The sequence below is a fragment of the Carcharodon carcharias genome, chromosome 9 (genome assembly GCF_017639515.1).
Source record: "Carcharodon carcharias isolate sCarCar2 chromosome 9, sCarCar2.pri, whole genome shotgun sequence".
NCBI classification, from domain to species: domain Eukaryota; kingdom Metazoa; phylum Chordata; class Chondrichthyes; order Lamniformes; family Lamnidae; genus Carcharodon; species Carcharodon carcharias.
The window spans coordinates 171,946,260-171,963,188 of NC_054475.1; the positions used below are offsets into that span (position 1 = coordinate 171,946,260).

Consider the following 16,929-nt stretch of genomic DNA (forward strand, 5'->3'; position numbering starts at 1 on the left):
GGGTGGGTGAGGGGGTGGGTGAGGGGGTGGGTGAGGGGGGGTGTGAGGGGGGGTGTGAGGGGGTGGGTGAGGGGGTGGGTGAGGGGGGGGTGGGTGAGGGGGTGGGTGAGGGGGTGGGTGAGGGGGGGGGTGGGTGAGGGGGGTGGGTGAGGGGGGGGTGAGGGGGGGTGAGGGGGGGGTGGGTGAGGGGGGGTGGGTGAGGGGGGGGTGGGTGAGGGGGTGGGTGAGGGGGGGTGGGTGAGGGGGGGTGAGGGGGGGTGAGGGGGGGGTGGGTGAGGGGGGGTGAGGGGTGGGTGGGGGGGGGTGGGTGAGGGGGTGGGTGAGGGGGTGGGTGAGGGGGTGGGTGAGGGGGGGGTGGGTGAGGGGGGGTGGGTGAGGGGGGGTGAGGGGGGGTGAGGGGGGGTGGGTGAGGGGGGTGGGTGAGGGGGTGGGTGAGGGGGTGGGTGAGGGGGTGGGTGAGGGGGGGTGAGGGGTGGGTGGGGGGGGGGTGGGTGAGGGGGTGGGTGAGGGGGTGGGTGAGGGGGTGGGTGAGGGGGGGGGTGGGTGAGGGGGGGGTGGGTGAGGGGGGGGTGGGTGAGGGGGTGGGTGAGGGGGGGTGGGTGAGGGGGGGGTGGGTGAGGGGGTGGGTGAGGGGGGGGGTGGGTGAGGGGGGGTGGGTGAGGGGGGGGTGGTGAGGGGGTGGGTGAGGGGGGGTGAGGGGTGGGTGAGGGGGTGGGTGAGGGGGTGGGTGAGGGGGTGGGTGAGGGGGGGTGGGTGAGGGGTGGGTGAGGGGGTGGGTGAGGGGGGGTGGGTGAGGGGGTGGGTGAGGGGGGGTGGGTGAGGGGGGGTGGGTGAGGGGGGGGTGGTGAGGGGGTGGGTGAGGGGGGGTGGGTGAGGGGGTGGGTGAGGGGGTGGGGGTGGGTGAGGGAGGGTGGGTGAGGGGGGTGGGTGAGGAGGTGGGTGAGGGGGGGGTGGGTGAGGGGGGGGTGAGGGGGGGGTGGGTGAGGGGGGGGTGGGGGGGGTGAGGGGGGGTGGGTGAGGGGGGGGTGGGTGAGGGGGTGGGTGAGGGGGGGTGAGGGGGGGGTGGGTGAGGGGGTGGGTGAGGGGGGGTGAGGGGGGGTGAGGGGGGGGTGGGTGAGAGGGTGGGTGAGGGGGGGGTGGGTGGGGGGGGGTGAGGGGGGGTGGGTGAGGGGGTGGGTGCGGGGGGGTGGGTGAGGGGGTGGGTGAGGGGGGGTGGGTGAAGGGGGGGTGAGGGGGGGGGTGGGTGAGGGGGGGTGGGGGGGGTGAGGGGGGGGTGAGGGGGTGGGTGAGGGGGTGGGTGAGGGGGGGTGAGGGGTGGGTGAGGGGGGGGGTGAGGGGGTGGGTGAGGGGGGGGTGAGGGGGTGGGTGAGGGGGTGGGTGAGGGGGGGGTGAGGGGGTGGGTGAGGGGGTGGGTGAGGGGGGGGTGAGGGGGTGGGTGAGGGGGTGGGTGAGGGGGGGGTGGGTGAGGGGGTGGGTGAGGGGGGGGTGAGGGGGTGGGTGAGGGGGTGGGTGAGGGGGGGGGTGAGGGGGGTGGGTGAGGGGGGGGTGAGGGGGGGTGGGTGAGGGGGTGGGTGAGGGGGGTGGGTGAGGGGGGTGGGTGAGGGGGTGGGTGAGGGGGTGGGTGAGGGGGTGTGGGTGAGGGGTGAGGGGTGGGTGGGTGAGGGGTGGGTGGGTGAGGGGGGGTGGGTGAGGGGTGTGGGTGGGTGAGGGGGTGTGGGTGAGGGGGGGTGGGTGAGGGGGGGGTGAGGGGGGGGGGTGGGGGGGGTGAGGGGGGGGGTGAGGGGGGGTGGGTGGGGGGGGTGGGTGAGGGGGGTGGGTGAGGGGGGGTGGGTGAGGGGGGGTGAGGGGGGGTGGGTGAGGGGGGGTGAGGGGGGGTGGGTGAGGGGGGGGTGGGGGGGTGAGGGGGGGTGGGTGAGGGGGGGGTGGGTGAGGGGGGGTGGGTGAGGGGGTGGGTGAGGGGGGGTGGGTGAGGGGGGTGAGGGGTGGGTGAGGGGGGGGGTGAGGGGGGGGTGGGTGAGGGGGGGTGAGGGGTGGGTGAGGGGGGGTGAGGGGTGGGTGAGGGGTGGGTGAGGGGGGGTGAGGGGGGGTGAGGGGGGGGTGGGTGAGGGGGGGTGAGGGGTGGGTGAGGGGGGGTGGGTGAGGGGGGGTGAGGGGTGGGTGAGGGGGGGTGAGGGGGGGGTGAGGGGTGGGTGAGGGGGGGTGAGGGGTGGGTGAGGGGGGGTGAGGGGGGGGGTGGGTGCGGAGTGGATACATCTGAAAGTCAAAAACTTATCAGGTGATTCTTTGTCCCGTTCAGTCTACATCCTCCATGAACTGGAGAACTGCCAGCTCTTCAGGAAAACCCTGCAATCTGCAGGAATTCAAGATTAATTTCCCGGAGATGCTGGAAATACATCCCAGGAGAAAAATCAGGGAATTATGCTGCTTTTTCATTTCTTTTGGGGTACCGCAGGGATCAGTGCTTGGGCCCCAGCTATTCACCACATGTATCAGCGATTTGGGTGAGGGAACCAAATATAATATTTCCAAGTTTGCTGACGACACGAATCTTGGTGGGAATGTGAGTGGTGAGGAGGGTATTAAGAGGCTTCAAGATCATTTAGACAGGTTGAGTGAGCAAATACATGGCAGACGCAGTATAACGTGAATTAGTGTGAAGTTATCCACTTCGATAGGAAAAACAGAACAGCAGAGTATTACTTAAATGGTGATAGGTTGGGAAATATTGATGTACAAATGGACCTGGGTGTCTCTGCACACCAATCACTGAAAGCAAGCAAGCGGGTGCAGCAACAGTTAAGAAGGTAAATGGTATGTTGGCCTTCATTGTGAAAGGACTTGAGTACAGGAGCAAGGATGTCTTACTGCAGCTGTACAGGGCCTTGGTGAGACCACATCTGGAATAGTGTGTGCAGTTTGGTCTCCTTACCTAAGAAAGGATATACCTGCCACAGGGGGAGTGCAGTGAAGGTTCACCAGACTGATTCCTGGGGCGGCAGGATTGTGGTGTGAGGAGAGACTGGGCCGACTAGGCCTGAATTCACTGGAGTTTAGAAGAATGACAGGAGATATTGAAACATATAAAATTTTGACAGGGATGGACAGACTGGATCAGGGATGATGTTTCCTTTGGCTGGGGGGGGGGGGAGGGTCTAGAACAAGGGGTCACAGTCTCAGGATATGGGGTAGACCATTCAGGACTGAGATAAGGAGAAACTTCTTCACTCCGAGGGTGGTGAACCTGTGGAATTCTCCAGCACGGAGGCTGTGGAGGCCAAGTCACTGAATATATTTAAGAAGGAAATAGATAGATTTCTGGACTCTAAAGGCATCAAGGGCTATAGAGAGAGTGGGAGTGTGACATTGAGATAGAGGATCAGCCGTGATCATATTGAATGGAGGAGCTGGCTTGAAGGGCCAAATGACCTAGTCCTGCTCCTATTTTCTATGTTTCTAATTTCATTTACTGCTATAAAAATCTTGGAGATGGGGTAATGGGTGTTTGACTGACAATCAGGGTGAATCCAATTGGGAAACAGAGTTTTAGTCTCTGCTTGATTGGACGTGACCAGACAGTGCACCTGGAGGATGTAACAATGGTGGCAGAGCGGCGGCTGGGGCAGTTTAAGGTGACGTTCATGTGATAAAAGCTCCAAGAATAGCCCTCTCCCTAACCTGGGTGGTAGGAGGGACGCGCAGGAGTGAAAGCTGAAGTCACAGGGATGACTGCACAGGGAGCTCGACGCTCAGGTCCGGCTGTCCGACATCCTGTCCAAAGCTGCAGTTAAAGCTCCACAGGGAACAGTCAGGGTAAGTGCCGGAGTGTCTCCACTGAAACATCTCAAACTGATCCAGACTACTGATTTACTGAGGAAGCAAACTAGTGCATCAGAGAAATTACTCCATAAATGACTTATCACAAGGATCCATCAACACTTACACAGATAAATGATGTTCCAATTCTGACTGTGAGGTCAACATTGTCACAGAGGTTGTGGGGGTAGAGTTCAGAAAGGATGTGCTATTTGCTGAGTAACTTTAACCCCCACTTTAAACCTCTCTCTCCAAAACACACACTGCAAATAGCAACTCCTCACCTGTTTTGTGCGGATCCGGGATTCTGGAGAGAGGTTATTGTAGGTATAGTGAGCTTGAGTGATCCCACAGAACAGGACAGCAACCACTCCTGTAATACAGTAAGGAAACTGGTTCAGAAGAGAGGGGTCCTTTATTTTTATCTCACAGATTAAATGATTGGAATCTCAGATCCCAGTCTCGAAAACAGGAACATTCACACCAATAGAAACACAAATTGACTGACATCAATCATCAAATTCCACAACATAGGATAGAATTTAGTGTCCCACCATTTTGATGGGTATACAAACCTGTAGGTCACATTGTATCTCAGCACAAAACAGGCCATTCGGGCCCTTCTGGTATTTCTGCTCCACACAAGCTTCCTCTTAACCTCTCTTCAACAAAGCTCAGACTGATCAATCAGATCAAACCTCTCAAACTAATCCCACTGCCCGGTTCTCTCCCCATATCTCTGTATCAATCCCCAAACTAATCCCACTGCCCGGCTCTCTCCCCATAGCCCTGTATCAATCCCCAAACTAATCCCACTGCCCGGCTCTCTCCCCATAGCCCTGTATCAATCCCCAAACTAATCCCATTGCCCTGCTCTCTCCCCATAGCCCTGTATCAATCCCAAACTAATCCCATTGCCCTGCTCTCTCCCCATAGCCCTGTATCAATCCCAAACTAATCCCACTACCCCCCTCTCTCCCCATAGCCCTGTATCAATCCCCAAACTAATCCAACTGCACCGCTCTCTCCCGTAGCCCAGTATCAATCACAAACTAATCCCACTGCTCCACTCTCCCCCAGTATCAATCCCAAACTAATCGCATTGCCCCACTCTCCCCATAGCCCTGTATCAATTCCAAACTAATCCCACTGCCCCACTCTCCCAATAATCCAGTATCAATCCCCAAACTAATCCCACTGCCCCACTCTCCCCCTGTATCAATCCTAAACTAATCCCCACTGCCCCACCCTCTCCCCATAGCCCACTATCAATCCCAAACTAATCCAAGACACACACAGGCACCCACAACCAACACCCCCACACACTCAGACCCACACACACTCCGACCCTGCCCCTCCCCACACATACACAGACCTCTATACACACACACACAGACCCACACACACTCCGACCCTGCCCCTCCCCACACATACACAGACCTCTATACACACACACACAGACCCACACACACTCCGACCCTGCCCCTCCCCACACATACACAGACCTCTATACACACACACACAGACCCACACACACTCCGACCCTGCCCCTCCCCACACATACACAGACCTCTATACACACACACACAGACCCACACACACTCCGACCCTGCCCCTCCCCACACATACACAGACCTCTATACACACACACACAGACCCACACACACTCCGACCCTGCCCCTCCCCACACATACACAGACCTCTATACACACACACACAGACCCACACACACTCCGACCCTGCCCCTCCCCACACATACACAGACCTCTATACACACACACACACTCCGACCCTGCCCCTCCCCACACATACACAGACCTCTATACACACACACACAGATGCACACACACACACACACAGACCCACACATTCACACACACACAGATACACACACACACAGACGCAGACACACACACACAGATGCACACACACACACACGGACCCACACATTCACACACACACAGATGCACACACACACAGATGCACACACACACAGATGCACACACACACACACACACACGGACCCACACATTCACACAATACTGAAGGACATTTAAAACAAACCTTAACTTGTGAGAATTTTGGACATTTAATCTACAAATTTGTAAGGTTTATTACCAGTAGTAACATTTATCAGCAGTAACAAGGTTATTAGTTAGTAATAGAGTAATGGCAGGTCTGCTCCAACCTTGAGAGTGCCCATCCTGTGCTATGTGGAGACTCCAGGATATTTCCCACATCCTGGATGAGCATTTGTGCAAGAAGTGTCGCCAGTTGCAGCAGCTTGAGCTCCAGGTTGTGAAACTCGAGCAGCAGCTGACATCTCTGCGGAGCCTCCGTGAGGTTGAGGGTTATGTGGATAGCACATTTATAGATGTGGTCACCCCACAGCTTAAAGGTATGCAGGGAGAAAGGGGATGGGTGACCAGCAGACAGTGAAAAGGGAACATGTAGGTAGAGCAGGAGTCTCTGAGTGCATCCCACTCTCCAATCTGTATTCAGTTCTGAATGCTGATGAGAGTGATGATTCACCTGGGGGGTGCAGCCAGAGCCCATGGTTCCTCAGCTGTATTGGTGAAGGGTACAAGGAAGGCTGGAAGAGCAATAGCGATAAGGGATTCTGTCGTTAGGGGACCAGACAGGCGTGTTTGTGGCTGCAGATGTGAATCCAGGATGGCATGTTGCATCCCTGGTGCCAGGGTCATGGATGTCACCTCCCTGGTGCCAGGGTCATGGATGTCACCTCCCTGGTGCCAGGGTCATGGATGTCACCTCCCTGGTGCCAGGGTCATGGATGTCACCTCCCTGGTGCCAGGGTCATGGATGTCACCTCCCTGGTGCCAGGGTCATGGATGTCACTAAGCGGCTGAACAATATTTTAGAGGTTGAGGGTGAACAGCCAGAGGCTGTGGTCCATATCGATAACAACATCATAGCTAGAAAAAGGGATGAGGTCCTACGGGCAGAGGTTTAAGAAGTTAGGAAAGACATTAAAAAGCAGGACCTTAAGGTACTAATCTCCAGATTACTCCCAGTGCCACACACAAGTGAGTATAGAAATAGGAGGTTAGAGCAAATGAATGCGAGGCTGGAGAGATGGTGCCAGAAGTGGGGAGGGCTTTAGATTCCTGGGCCATTGGAACTGGTTCTGGGGGAGGTGATGACCTGTAGAAGTCAGATGGTTTGCATCTCAACAGGACCAGGGGAAATACCCCCGTGGGAAAGTTTGCTAGTGCTGTTGGGCAGGGTTTAAACCAGTTTGGCAGAGGGATGGGAACCTGAGCGTGAATTCCAATAGGACAATATCAGAAATAGAAGGTAGAAAATTAGTGAATAAGACTGGTAGGCAGAGGTAGCAAAGGTTAGAAAATGAAAAAAAGAGTTTGGCAGTGCTTGAGGTGAAATACTTCAGTGTGAGGAGTATAGTAAATAAAGCAGATGAGCTGAGGGTACAGATAGGAATGTGGCAGTATGATTTCACTATTACAGAAACATGGCTTAAAGAGGTACAGGAATGGCAGCTCAACATTCCTAGATACAGGGGTTTCAGACGAGATTGAGAGGAGGATAAAAAAGGAGCGGGGGTGGCAATTTGGGTTAGAGAAGCAATGAGGAGGGATGATATATTAGAGGATCATCAATTGATGTCATATGGATTGAGCTTAGGAACAAAGCAGGGGCAGTCACACTACTGGGGTTGTACCACAGACCCCAAAGAGCCAGAAGGAGATAGAGCAACTATGTAGACAAATCTCTGAGAAGAGCTTAGACACTAGAGCAGTAATACTTTGGGTTTTTAACTACCCCAATATTAACTGGGATAGTTTTAGTGTGAAAGGAATGGAGGGAACAGAATTCTTCAGGTGCATTCAGGAGAACATTTTTGGTCAGCATGTAGCAAGTCCAACAAGAGTAGGTGCTGTTCTGGATTTAGTGATAGGAAATGAAACTGGGCGGGTAAGAGTGACAGTGGGAGAGCATTTTGGTGGCAGTGATCATAATTCAGTTAGTTTTGACATAATTATGGAAAGGGACAAAGATAAAACAGGAGCTAAAGTTCTAAATTGGGGTCAGGCCAATTTTACTAAGCTGAGGAGTGATTGAGTAAAAGTGGACTGGAAACAGCTTCTTGAAGGTAAATCAGTGTCAGAGCAGTGGGGGGTATTCAAAGGGGAAATTCACAGGGTTTAGAGTAAAAATTCAATAAAAATCTGGAATTAAAAGTCTAATGACCGTGAAACCATTGTCGATTGTTGTAAAAACCCATCTGGTTCACTAATGCCCTTGAGGCATTAGTCCTTAGGCCTACATGTGACTCCAGACCCACAGCAATGTGGTTGACTCTTAAATGCCCTCTGAACAAATTTGCAATGGGCAATAAATTCTAGCCAGAAGCCAGGGAGGAAATAGCGTATTCTCTGACCATCATTTTCCAATTCTCAGTGGATACAAGTGAGGTGCTGGAGGACTGGAGGATCTGCTAATGTTGTATCTTTGTTTAAAAAGACTGAATAATTACAGGCCAGTCAGTCTGACTTCGGTGGTGGACAAATTATTGGAATCAATTCTGAGACACAGGATAAACTGTCACTTAAAAAGGCACAGATTGATCAGCATGGATTTGTGAAGGGAAGGTCATGTCTGACTATTGTATTTGAATTTTTTGAGGAAGTAACAAGGAGGATTGATAAGGGTAGTACAGTTGACGTCATCTACATGGAGTTCAGCAAGGCTTTTGACAAGGTCCTGCATGGCAGACTGCTTAGAACCACAGTAAAGTTACGGCACAGAAAGAGGTCACTCTGCCCATCATGTCTGCACCAGCCAAAAAGAGAAAAAAGAAACCAGCCGCTCATTTTAATGCCACTTTCCAGCCCCTGGTCTGTAGCCTTGCAGGTTACAGCACTTTCAGATGCCGATCCAGGTACCGTTTAAATGAGTTGAGCATTTCAGCCTCAACCACCAACTTAGACAGTGAAATCCAGACACCCACCACCCTCTGAGTGAAAAGGTTTTTCCTCATGTCCCCCCTAATCCTTCTACCAATCACCTTAAATCTATGCCCCCTGGTAATTGACCCCTCAGCCGGGGAAACAAGTCTTTCCTGTCTACCCTATCTAGGCCCCTCATAATTTTGTAAACCTTAATTAGGTCACCCCTCAGCCTCCTCTGTTCTAAGAAAAACAACCCCAGTCTATCCAATCTCTCCTCATTGCTGCAATTTTCAAGCACTGGTAACATTCTTATAAATCTCCTCTGCACTCTCGCCAGAGCAATTATATCCTTCCTGTAATTTGGCGACCATAGAGAATAGGAGCAGGAGTAGGTCACTCAGCCCTTCGAGCCTGCTCCGCCATTCAATATGATCATGGCTGATCCTCTCTCTCAACACCTACTCCCGCTCTCTCCTCATAACGCCTGACGCCTTTAGAGTTCAGAAATCTATTTCCTTCTTAATTATATTCTTGGCCAAATACTTGGCCTCCACAGACTCTGTGGTAGAGAATTCCATAGGTTCACCACCCTCTGAGCGAAGATATTTCTCCTCATCTCAGTCCTAAATGGCCTACCCTGTATCCTGAGACTGTGACCCCTTGTTCTAGACCCCCAGCCAGAGGAAACATCATCCCTGATCCAGTCTGTCCATCCCTGTCAGAATTTTATACATTTCAATGGTATCTCCTTTCATTCTTCTAAACTCCAGTGAACACAGGCCTAGTCGGCCCAATCTCTCCTCATACCACAATCCTGCCATCCCAGGAATCGGTCTGGTGAACCTTCACTGCACTCCCTCTATGGCAAGTATATCCTTTCTTAGGTAAGGAGACTAAAACTGTACACAATACCCCAGGTGTGGTCTCACCAAGGCCCTGTACAGCTGCAGTAAGACATCCTTGTTCCTGTACTCAAGTCTTCTCGCAATGAAGGCCAAAATATCATTTGCCTTCTTAACTGTTTGCTGCACCTGCATGCTTGCTTTCAGTGATTTTTCTTATTCATTCACGGGAATTGGGCTTCACTGGCTGGGCCATCATTTATTGCCCACCCCTAGTTGCCCTTGAGAAGGTGGTGGTGAGCTACCTTCTTGAACCGCTGCAATCCATGTGGTGTAGGTACACCCACCTGTGCTGTTAGGAAGGGAGGTCCAGGATTTTGGCCCAGTGACAGTGAAGGAACGGTGATATACTTCCAAGTCAGGATGGTGAGTGACTTGGAGGGGAACTTCCAGGTGGTGGTGTTCCCATCTATCTGTTGCCTTTGTCCTTCTAGATGGTAGTGGTCGTGGGTTTGGAAGGTGTTGTCTAAGGAGCCTTGGTGAATTCCTGCAGTGCATCTTGTAGATGGTACACACTGCTGCTACTGTGTGTCGGTGGTGGAGGGAGTGAATGTTTGTGGATGTGTTGCCAATCAACTGGCTGCTTTGTCCTGACGGTGTCAAACTTCTTGAGTGTTGTGGGAGCTGCACTCATCCAGGCAAGTGGGGAGTATTCCATCACACTCCTGACTTGTGCCTTGTAGATGGCTTTGGGGAGTCAGAAGGTGAGTTACTCGTTGCAAGATTCCTAGCCTCTGACCTGCTCTTGTAGCCACAGTATTTATATGGCTAGTCCAGTTCAGTTTCTGGTCAATGGTAACCCCCAGGATGTTGATAGTGGGAGATTCAGTGATGGTAGTGGTACTGAACAGCAATGATTGGATTCTTTCTTGTTGGAGATGGTCATTGCCTGACACTTGTGTGTCGCAAATGTTACTTGCCACTTGTCAGCCTAAACCTGGATAATGTCCAGGTCTTGCTGTATTTGGACATGGGCTGCTTCAGTATCTGAGGAGTTGCGAATGGTGCTGAACATTGTGTGATCACCAGTGAACATCCCCACTTCTGACCTTATGATGGAAGGAAGATCATTGATGAAGCAGCTGAACTTGGTTGGCCCTGGGACACTACCCTTAGGAGCTCCTGCAGTGATGTCCTGGCGCTGAGATGACTGACCTCCAACAACCACAACCAGCGTCCTTCGTGCTAGACATCCCTCTAACCAGTGGATGGAGCTTGAGATGTCGTTTCCGGTACCTAAGTCGATGCCCGATGGTCCATCCGGTTTCATTCCTATTTTGTGACTTTGTAGTTGTTTATTACAAAAGAGTGGCTTGCTCGGCCATTTCAGAGGGTATTTAAGAGTCAACCGCATTGGAGTCACCAGGTAAGGACATCAGATTTTGAACAATCAACAATGGTTTCATGGTGATCATCAGACTTTTAATTCCAGATTTATATTGAATTCAAATTCCACCATCTGCTGTGGTGGGATTCGAATCCTGGTCCCCAGAGCTATCGCCTGGGTCTCTTGGTTACTAGTCCAGCAACAATACCACTTGGTCATCAACTCCCCTTGGTGTACAAGGACACTCAGGTCCATTTGTACATCAACATCTCCCAATCTAGCGCCATTTAAATAAACTCTGCCATTCTGTTTTTCCTACCAAAGTGGATAACTTCAGGCTTATCCACGTTATACTGTATCTACCATGTATCTGCCCACTCACTCAACCTGTCTAAATCGCCTTGAAGCCTCTAAACACCCTCCTCATCATTCACATTCCCACCAAAATTCGTGTCGTCAGCAAACTTGGAAATATTACATTTGGTTCCCTCATCCAAATCACTGATATATATTGTGAATAGCTGGGGCCCAAGCACTGATCCCTGAGGTACCCCATAGTCACTACCTGTCATTCCAAAAAAGACCCATTTATTGCTACTCTCTGTTTCCTGTCTGCTAACCAATTCTCAATCCTTGCCAATATATTGCCCGTAATCCCACGTGCTTTAATTTTACACCCTAACCTCTTATGTGGGACTTTATCAAAAGCTTTCTGAAAATCCAAATACACCACATCCCAATGCTGGAAAGTGGGATTAAGCTGAGTGGCTCATTTTCCGGCCAGCACAGACACGATGGGCCAAGTGGCCTCTTTCTGTGCCACAAACATTTTCTATAAAGATGAAAAGGAGGGAATGTGCAGGGACATGGGGAGAGGGCAGGGGAGTGGCAGAATGTGAATTGATTCTTATGAGAGCCAGCATGGAGCTGATGGGCCAAGGGGCCACCTTCTGTAATGATTCTCTGACTCTAATCACAGAGAGCCACTTAGACTCAGACCCCACTCACAGTGAAATCACACAGGGTAATCTGAGGGTTAGACTCCTCTACAATCCAGTTTGAAGGGTGAATCCTTTAGGATAAAGTATTAAAGACTTTCCACTCACCAGTAAATCCACATGCTTCAGCCAATAGAAAAGTGCTCCATGACATCAGGAAGAAAAGAGCTGTCTCCAGTAACTGGAAATCTCTTAGCTTTGTGAATTTTGTAACGTGCACAGGTTAAGGTCAAACAAACAGGGAGAGGAAGTGCATCTGGACAACGTCTAGACACTGGGAGCACGACGCACCCCGATCCCAGACACTGGGAGCGAGATGCACCCCGATCCCAGACACTGGGAGCGAGACGCACCCCGATCCCAGACACTGGGAGCGAGACGCACCCCGATCCCAGACACCGGGAGCGAGACGCACCCCGATCCCAGACACCGGGAGCGAGACGCACCCCGATCCCAGACACCGGGAGCGAGACGCACCCCGATCCCAGACACCGGGAGCGAGACGCACCCCGATCCCAGACACCGGGAGCGAGACGCACCCCGATCCCAGACACCGGGAGCGAGACGCACCCCGATCCCAGACACCGGGAGCGAGACGCACCCCGATCCCAGACACCGGGAGCGAGACGCACCCCGATCCCAGACACCGGGAGCGAGACGCACCCCGATCCCAGACACCGGGAGCGAGACGCACCCCGATCCCAGACACCGGGAGCGAGACGCACCCCGATCCCAGACACCGGGAGCGAGACGCACCGCGATCCCAGACACCGGAAGTGTGACGCACCACGATCCTAGACACCGGGAGCAAGACGCACCACGATCCCAGACACTGGGAGTGAGAAACACTCAGATCCCGGACACTGGGAGCGAGACAGACTCAGATCCCAGACACTGGGAGTGAGAAACACTCAGACCCCGGACACTGGGAGCGAGACACACTCCGAGATCCCATGCCAAGATTGTGTGTTCTACACAATGTACACTTACAGTCCCTGAGCTTTCATAGAACGCTTGGGACATTTTAATTTCTACAAACTTTATCTTACACTTTAAACACCTTTACTCACAGCCCCACTGACCAGTGAATTCTGCGTTGAGCCTTTCCTGGGAAAAGATGAACAGGTTTGAGATGAAATTACAAAGCAAATAGCCAAAACAATTGCAACCGGAGAAATGGAGATAATTCTGATCAAATCCGAGGTTTTAATGATGTGAGGTTGAAGAGTTAGGGCCCGAACAGTGAGAGGAGAATAAAAGAACTTACATTTCTGTACAGCCTTTCATAACCTTAGAACATCCCAAAGATTTTTACAGCCAGTGAAACTGTTGCAAAATGTAGTCACTGTAGTAACACAGAAACCATGGCAGCCAATTTATGCAAAGCAAGCTCTCACAAACAGTAATGTGATAATGATCAAATAATCAGCTCAATGTGTTAATTGAGGGATAAATATGTTCCAGGACATTGGGGAGAACTTTGCCGCTTATTGTTTTATTTGTTCGCAGGATGTGGGCGTCGCTGGCTGGACCAGCATTTATTGTCCATCCCTAAATGCCCTTGAGAAGGTGGTGGTGAGCTGCCTTCTTGAACCGCTGCAGTCCATGTGATGTAGGTACACCCACAGTGCTGTTAGGGAGGGAGTTCTAGGATTTTGACCCAGTGACAGTGAAGGAATGATGATATATTTCCAAGTCAGGGTGGTGAGTGGCTTGGAGGGGAACTTCCAGGTGGTGGTGTTCCCATCTATCTACTGCCTTTGTCCTTCTAGATGGTAGTGGTCGTGGGTTTGGAAGGTGCTGTCTAAGGAGCCTTGGTGAATTGCTACAGTGCATCTTGTAGATGGTACACACTGCTGTTACTGTGCGTCGGTGGTGGAGGGAGTGAATGTTTGTGGATGTGGTGTCAATCAAGCGGGGCTGCTTTGTCCTGGACGGTGTCAAGCTTCTTGAGTGTTGTGGGAGCTGCACTCATCCAGGCAAGGGGGGAGTATTCCATCACACTCCTGACTTGTGCCTGGTTGATCACACACAGAATCACAGTGCAGAAGAGGCCCTTTGGCCCATCAAGTCTGCACCGGCACATGAGAAACACCTGACCTACCTACCTAATCCCATTTACCAGCACTTGGCCCATAGCCTTGAATGTTATGATGTGCCAAGTGCTCATCCAGGTACTTTTTAAAGGATGTGAGGCAACCCGCCTCCATCACCCTCCCAGGCAGCACATTCCAGACCGTCACCACCCTCTGGGTAAAAAAGATTTTCCTCACATCCCCACTAAACCTCCTGCCCCTCACCTTGAACTTGTGTCCCCTTGTGACTGACCCTTCAACTAAGGGGAACAGCTGCTCCCTATCTACCCTGCCCATGCCCCTCATAATCTTGTACACCTCAATCAGGTCGCCCCTCAGTCTTCTCTGCTCCAATGAAAACAACCCAAGTCTATCCAACCTTTCTTCATAACTTAAATGTTTCATCCCAGGCAACATCCTGGTGAATCTCCTCTGCACCCCCTCCAGTGCAATCACATCCTTCCTATAATGTGGCGACCAGAACTGCACACAGTACTCCAGCTGTGGCCTCACCAAGGTTCTATACAACTCCAACATGACCTCCCTACTTTTGTAATCTATGCCTCAATTGATAAAGGCAAGTGTCCCATATGCCTTTTTCACCACTCCACTAACATGCCCCTCTGTCTTCACAGATCTATGGGCATACACACCAAGGTCCCTTTGCTCCTCAGAACTTCCTAGTGTCTTCCATTCATTGAATACTTCCTTGTCAAATTACTCCTTCCAAAGTGTATCACCTCACACTTTTCAGGGTTAAATTCCATCTGCCATTTATCTGCCCATTTGACCATCCTGTCTATATCTTCCTGTAGCCCAAGACACTCAACCTCACTGTTAACCACCCGGCCAATCTTTGTGTCATCCGCAAAGTTACTAATCCTACCCCCCACCCCAGTCACCTATGTCATTTATATAAATGGTGGACAGGCTTTGGGGAGTCAGGAGGTGAGTTACTCAATGTAGGATTCCTAGCCTCTGACCCTGCTCTTGTAGCCACGGTATTTATATGGCTAGTCTAGTTCAGTTTCTGGTCAATGGTAACCCCCAGGATGCTGATAGTGGGGGATTCAGTGATGATAATGCCATTGAACATCAAGGGGTGATGGTTGGATTCCCTCTTGTTGGAGATGGTCATTGCCTGACACTTGTGTGGCGTGAATGTTACTTGCCACTTGTCAGCCCAAACCTGGATATTGACTGCTTCAGTATCTGAGGAGTCATGAATGGTGCTGAACATTGTGCAATCATCAGTGAACATCCCCACTTCTGACCTTATGATGGAAGGAAGGTCATTGATGAAGCAGCTGAAGATGGTTGGGCCGAGGACCTGAGGAACTTCTGCAGTGATGTCCTGGAACTGAGATGACGGACCTCCAACAACCACAACCATCTTCCTTTGAGCTAGGAATGATTCCAACCAGTGGAGAGTTTTCCCCCTGATTCCCATTGACTCCAGTTTTGCTAGGGCTCCTTGAAGCCACACTCGGTCAAATGCAGCCTTGATGTCAAGGGCAGTCACTCTCACCTCACCTCAGGAGTTCAGCGCTTCTGTCCATGTTTGAACCAAGGCTGTAATGAGGTCAGGAGCTGAGTGGCCCTGGCGGAACCCAAACTGGGCATCAGTGAGCAGGTTATTGCTAAGCAAGTGCCACTTGAAAGCACTGTTGACGACCCCTTCCATTACTTTACTGATGATGGAGAGTAGACTGATGGGGTAATAATTGCTTGTGTTGGATTTGTCCTGCTTTTTGTGTACAGGACATACCTGGGCAATTTTCCACATAGCCGGGTAGATGCCAGTGTTGTAGCTGTATTGGAACAGCTTGGCTAGGGGCACGGCAAGTTCTGGAGCACAAGTCTTCAGTACTGTTGCCAGAACATTGTCAGAGCCCATGGACTTTTCAGTATCCAGTGCCTTCAGCCATTTCTTGATATCATGTGGAGTGAATTGAATTGGCTGAAGACTGGCATCTGTGATACTGGGGTCCTCCGGAGGAGGCCAAGATGGATCATCCACTTGGCACTTCTGGCTAAAATGGTTGCAAATGCTTCAGCCTTATCTTTTGCACTGATGTGCTGGGCTCCTCCATCATTGAGGATGAGGATATTTGTGGAACTTCCTCCTCCAGTGAGTTGTTTAATTGTCCATCAACATTCATAACTGGAATTGGCAGGACTGCAGAGCTCAGATCTGATCTGTTGGTTGTGGGATCTCTTAGTTCTGTCTATCACTTGCTGTTTATGCTGTCTGACACGCAAGTAGTCCTGTGTTATAGCTTCACCAGGTTGACACCTCATTTTTAGGTATGCCTGGTGCTGCTCCTGTCATGCCCTCCTGCACTCTTCATTGAACCAGGGTTGATCCCCTGGCTTGATGGTAATGGTAGAGTGGGGGATACGCCAGGCCATGAGGGTACAGATGGTGTTTGAGTACAATTCTGCTGCTGCTGATGGCCCACAGCGCCTCATGGATGCCCAATCTTGAGTTGCTAGATCTGCTTGAAATCTATCCCATTTAGCACGGTGATAGTGCCCAGCAACACAATGGAGCCTATCCTCAATGTGAAGATGGGACTTCATCGCCACAGTGACTGTGTGGTGGTCGCTCCTACCGATACTATCATGGACAGATGCATCTGTGGCAGGCAGGTTGGTGAAGATAAGGTCAAGTATGTTTTTCCCTCTTGTTGGTTCCCTCAACACGTGCTGCAGACCCAGTCTAGCAGCTATGTCCTTTAGTACTTGGCCAGCTCGGTCAGTAGTGGTGCTACCGAGCCACTCTTGGTGATGGACACTGAAGTCCCCCACCCAGAGTACATTCTGTGCCCTTGTCACCCTCAGTGCTTCCTCCAAGTGGTGTTCAACATGGAGGAGCAC

General features: G+C 52.0%; 1 protein-coding gene across 2 annotated transcripts in view; it reads right to left on the reverse strand.

The window, feature by feature from the left end:
- slc9a6a (solute carrier family 9 member A6a) overlaps positions 1-16,929 on the reverse strand; it is a 103,251-nt gene that overhangs the window by 37,400 nt on the left and 48,922 nt on the right. For both annotated transcript variants that reach the window (XM_041196203.1, XM_041196204.1), the window contains exons 8-9: positions 12,083-12,188; positions 4,098-4,186 (exon numbers count right to left, since the gene is read on the reverse strand). In XM_041196203.1, the coding sequence (XP_041052137.1) occupies positions 4,098-4,186; positions 12,083-12,188 (195 nt within the window). The remainder of the gene's footprint in view (positions 1-4,097; positions 4,187-12,082; positions 12,189-16,929) is intronic.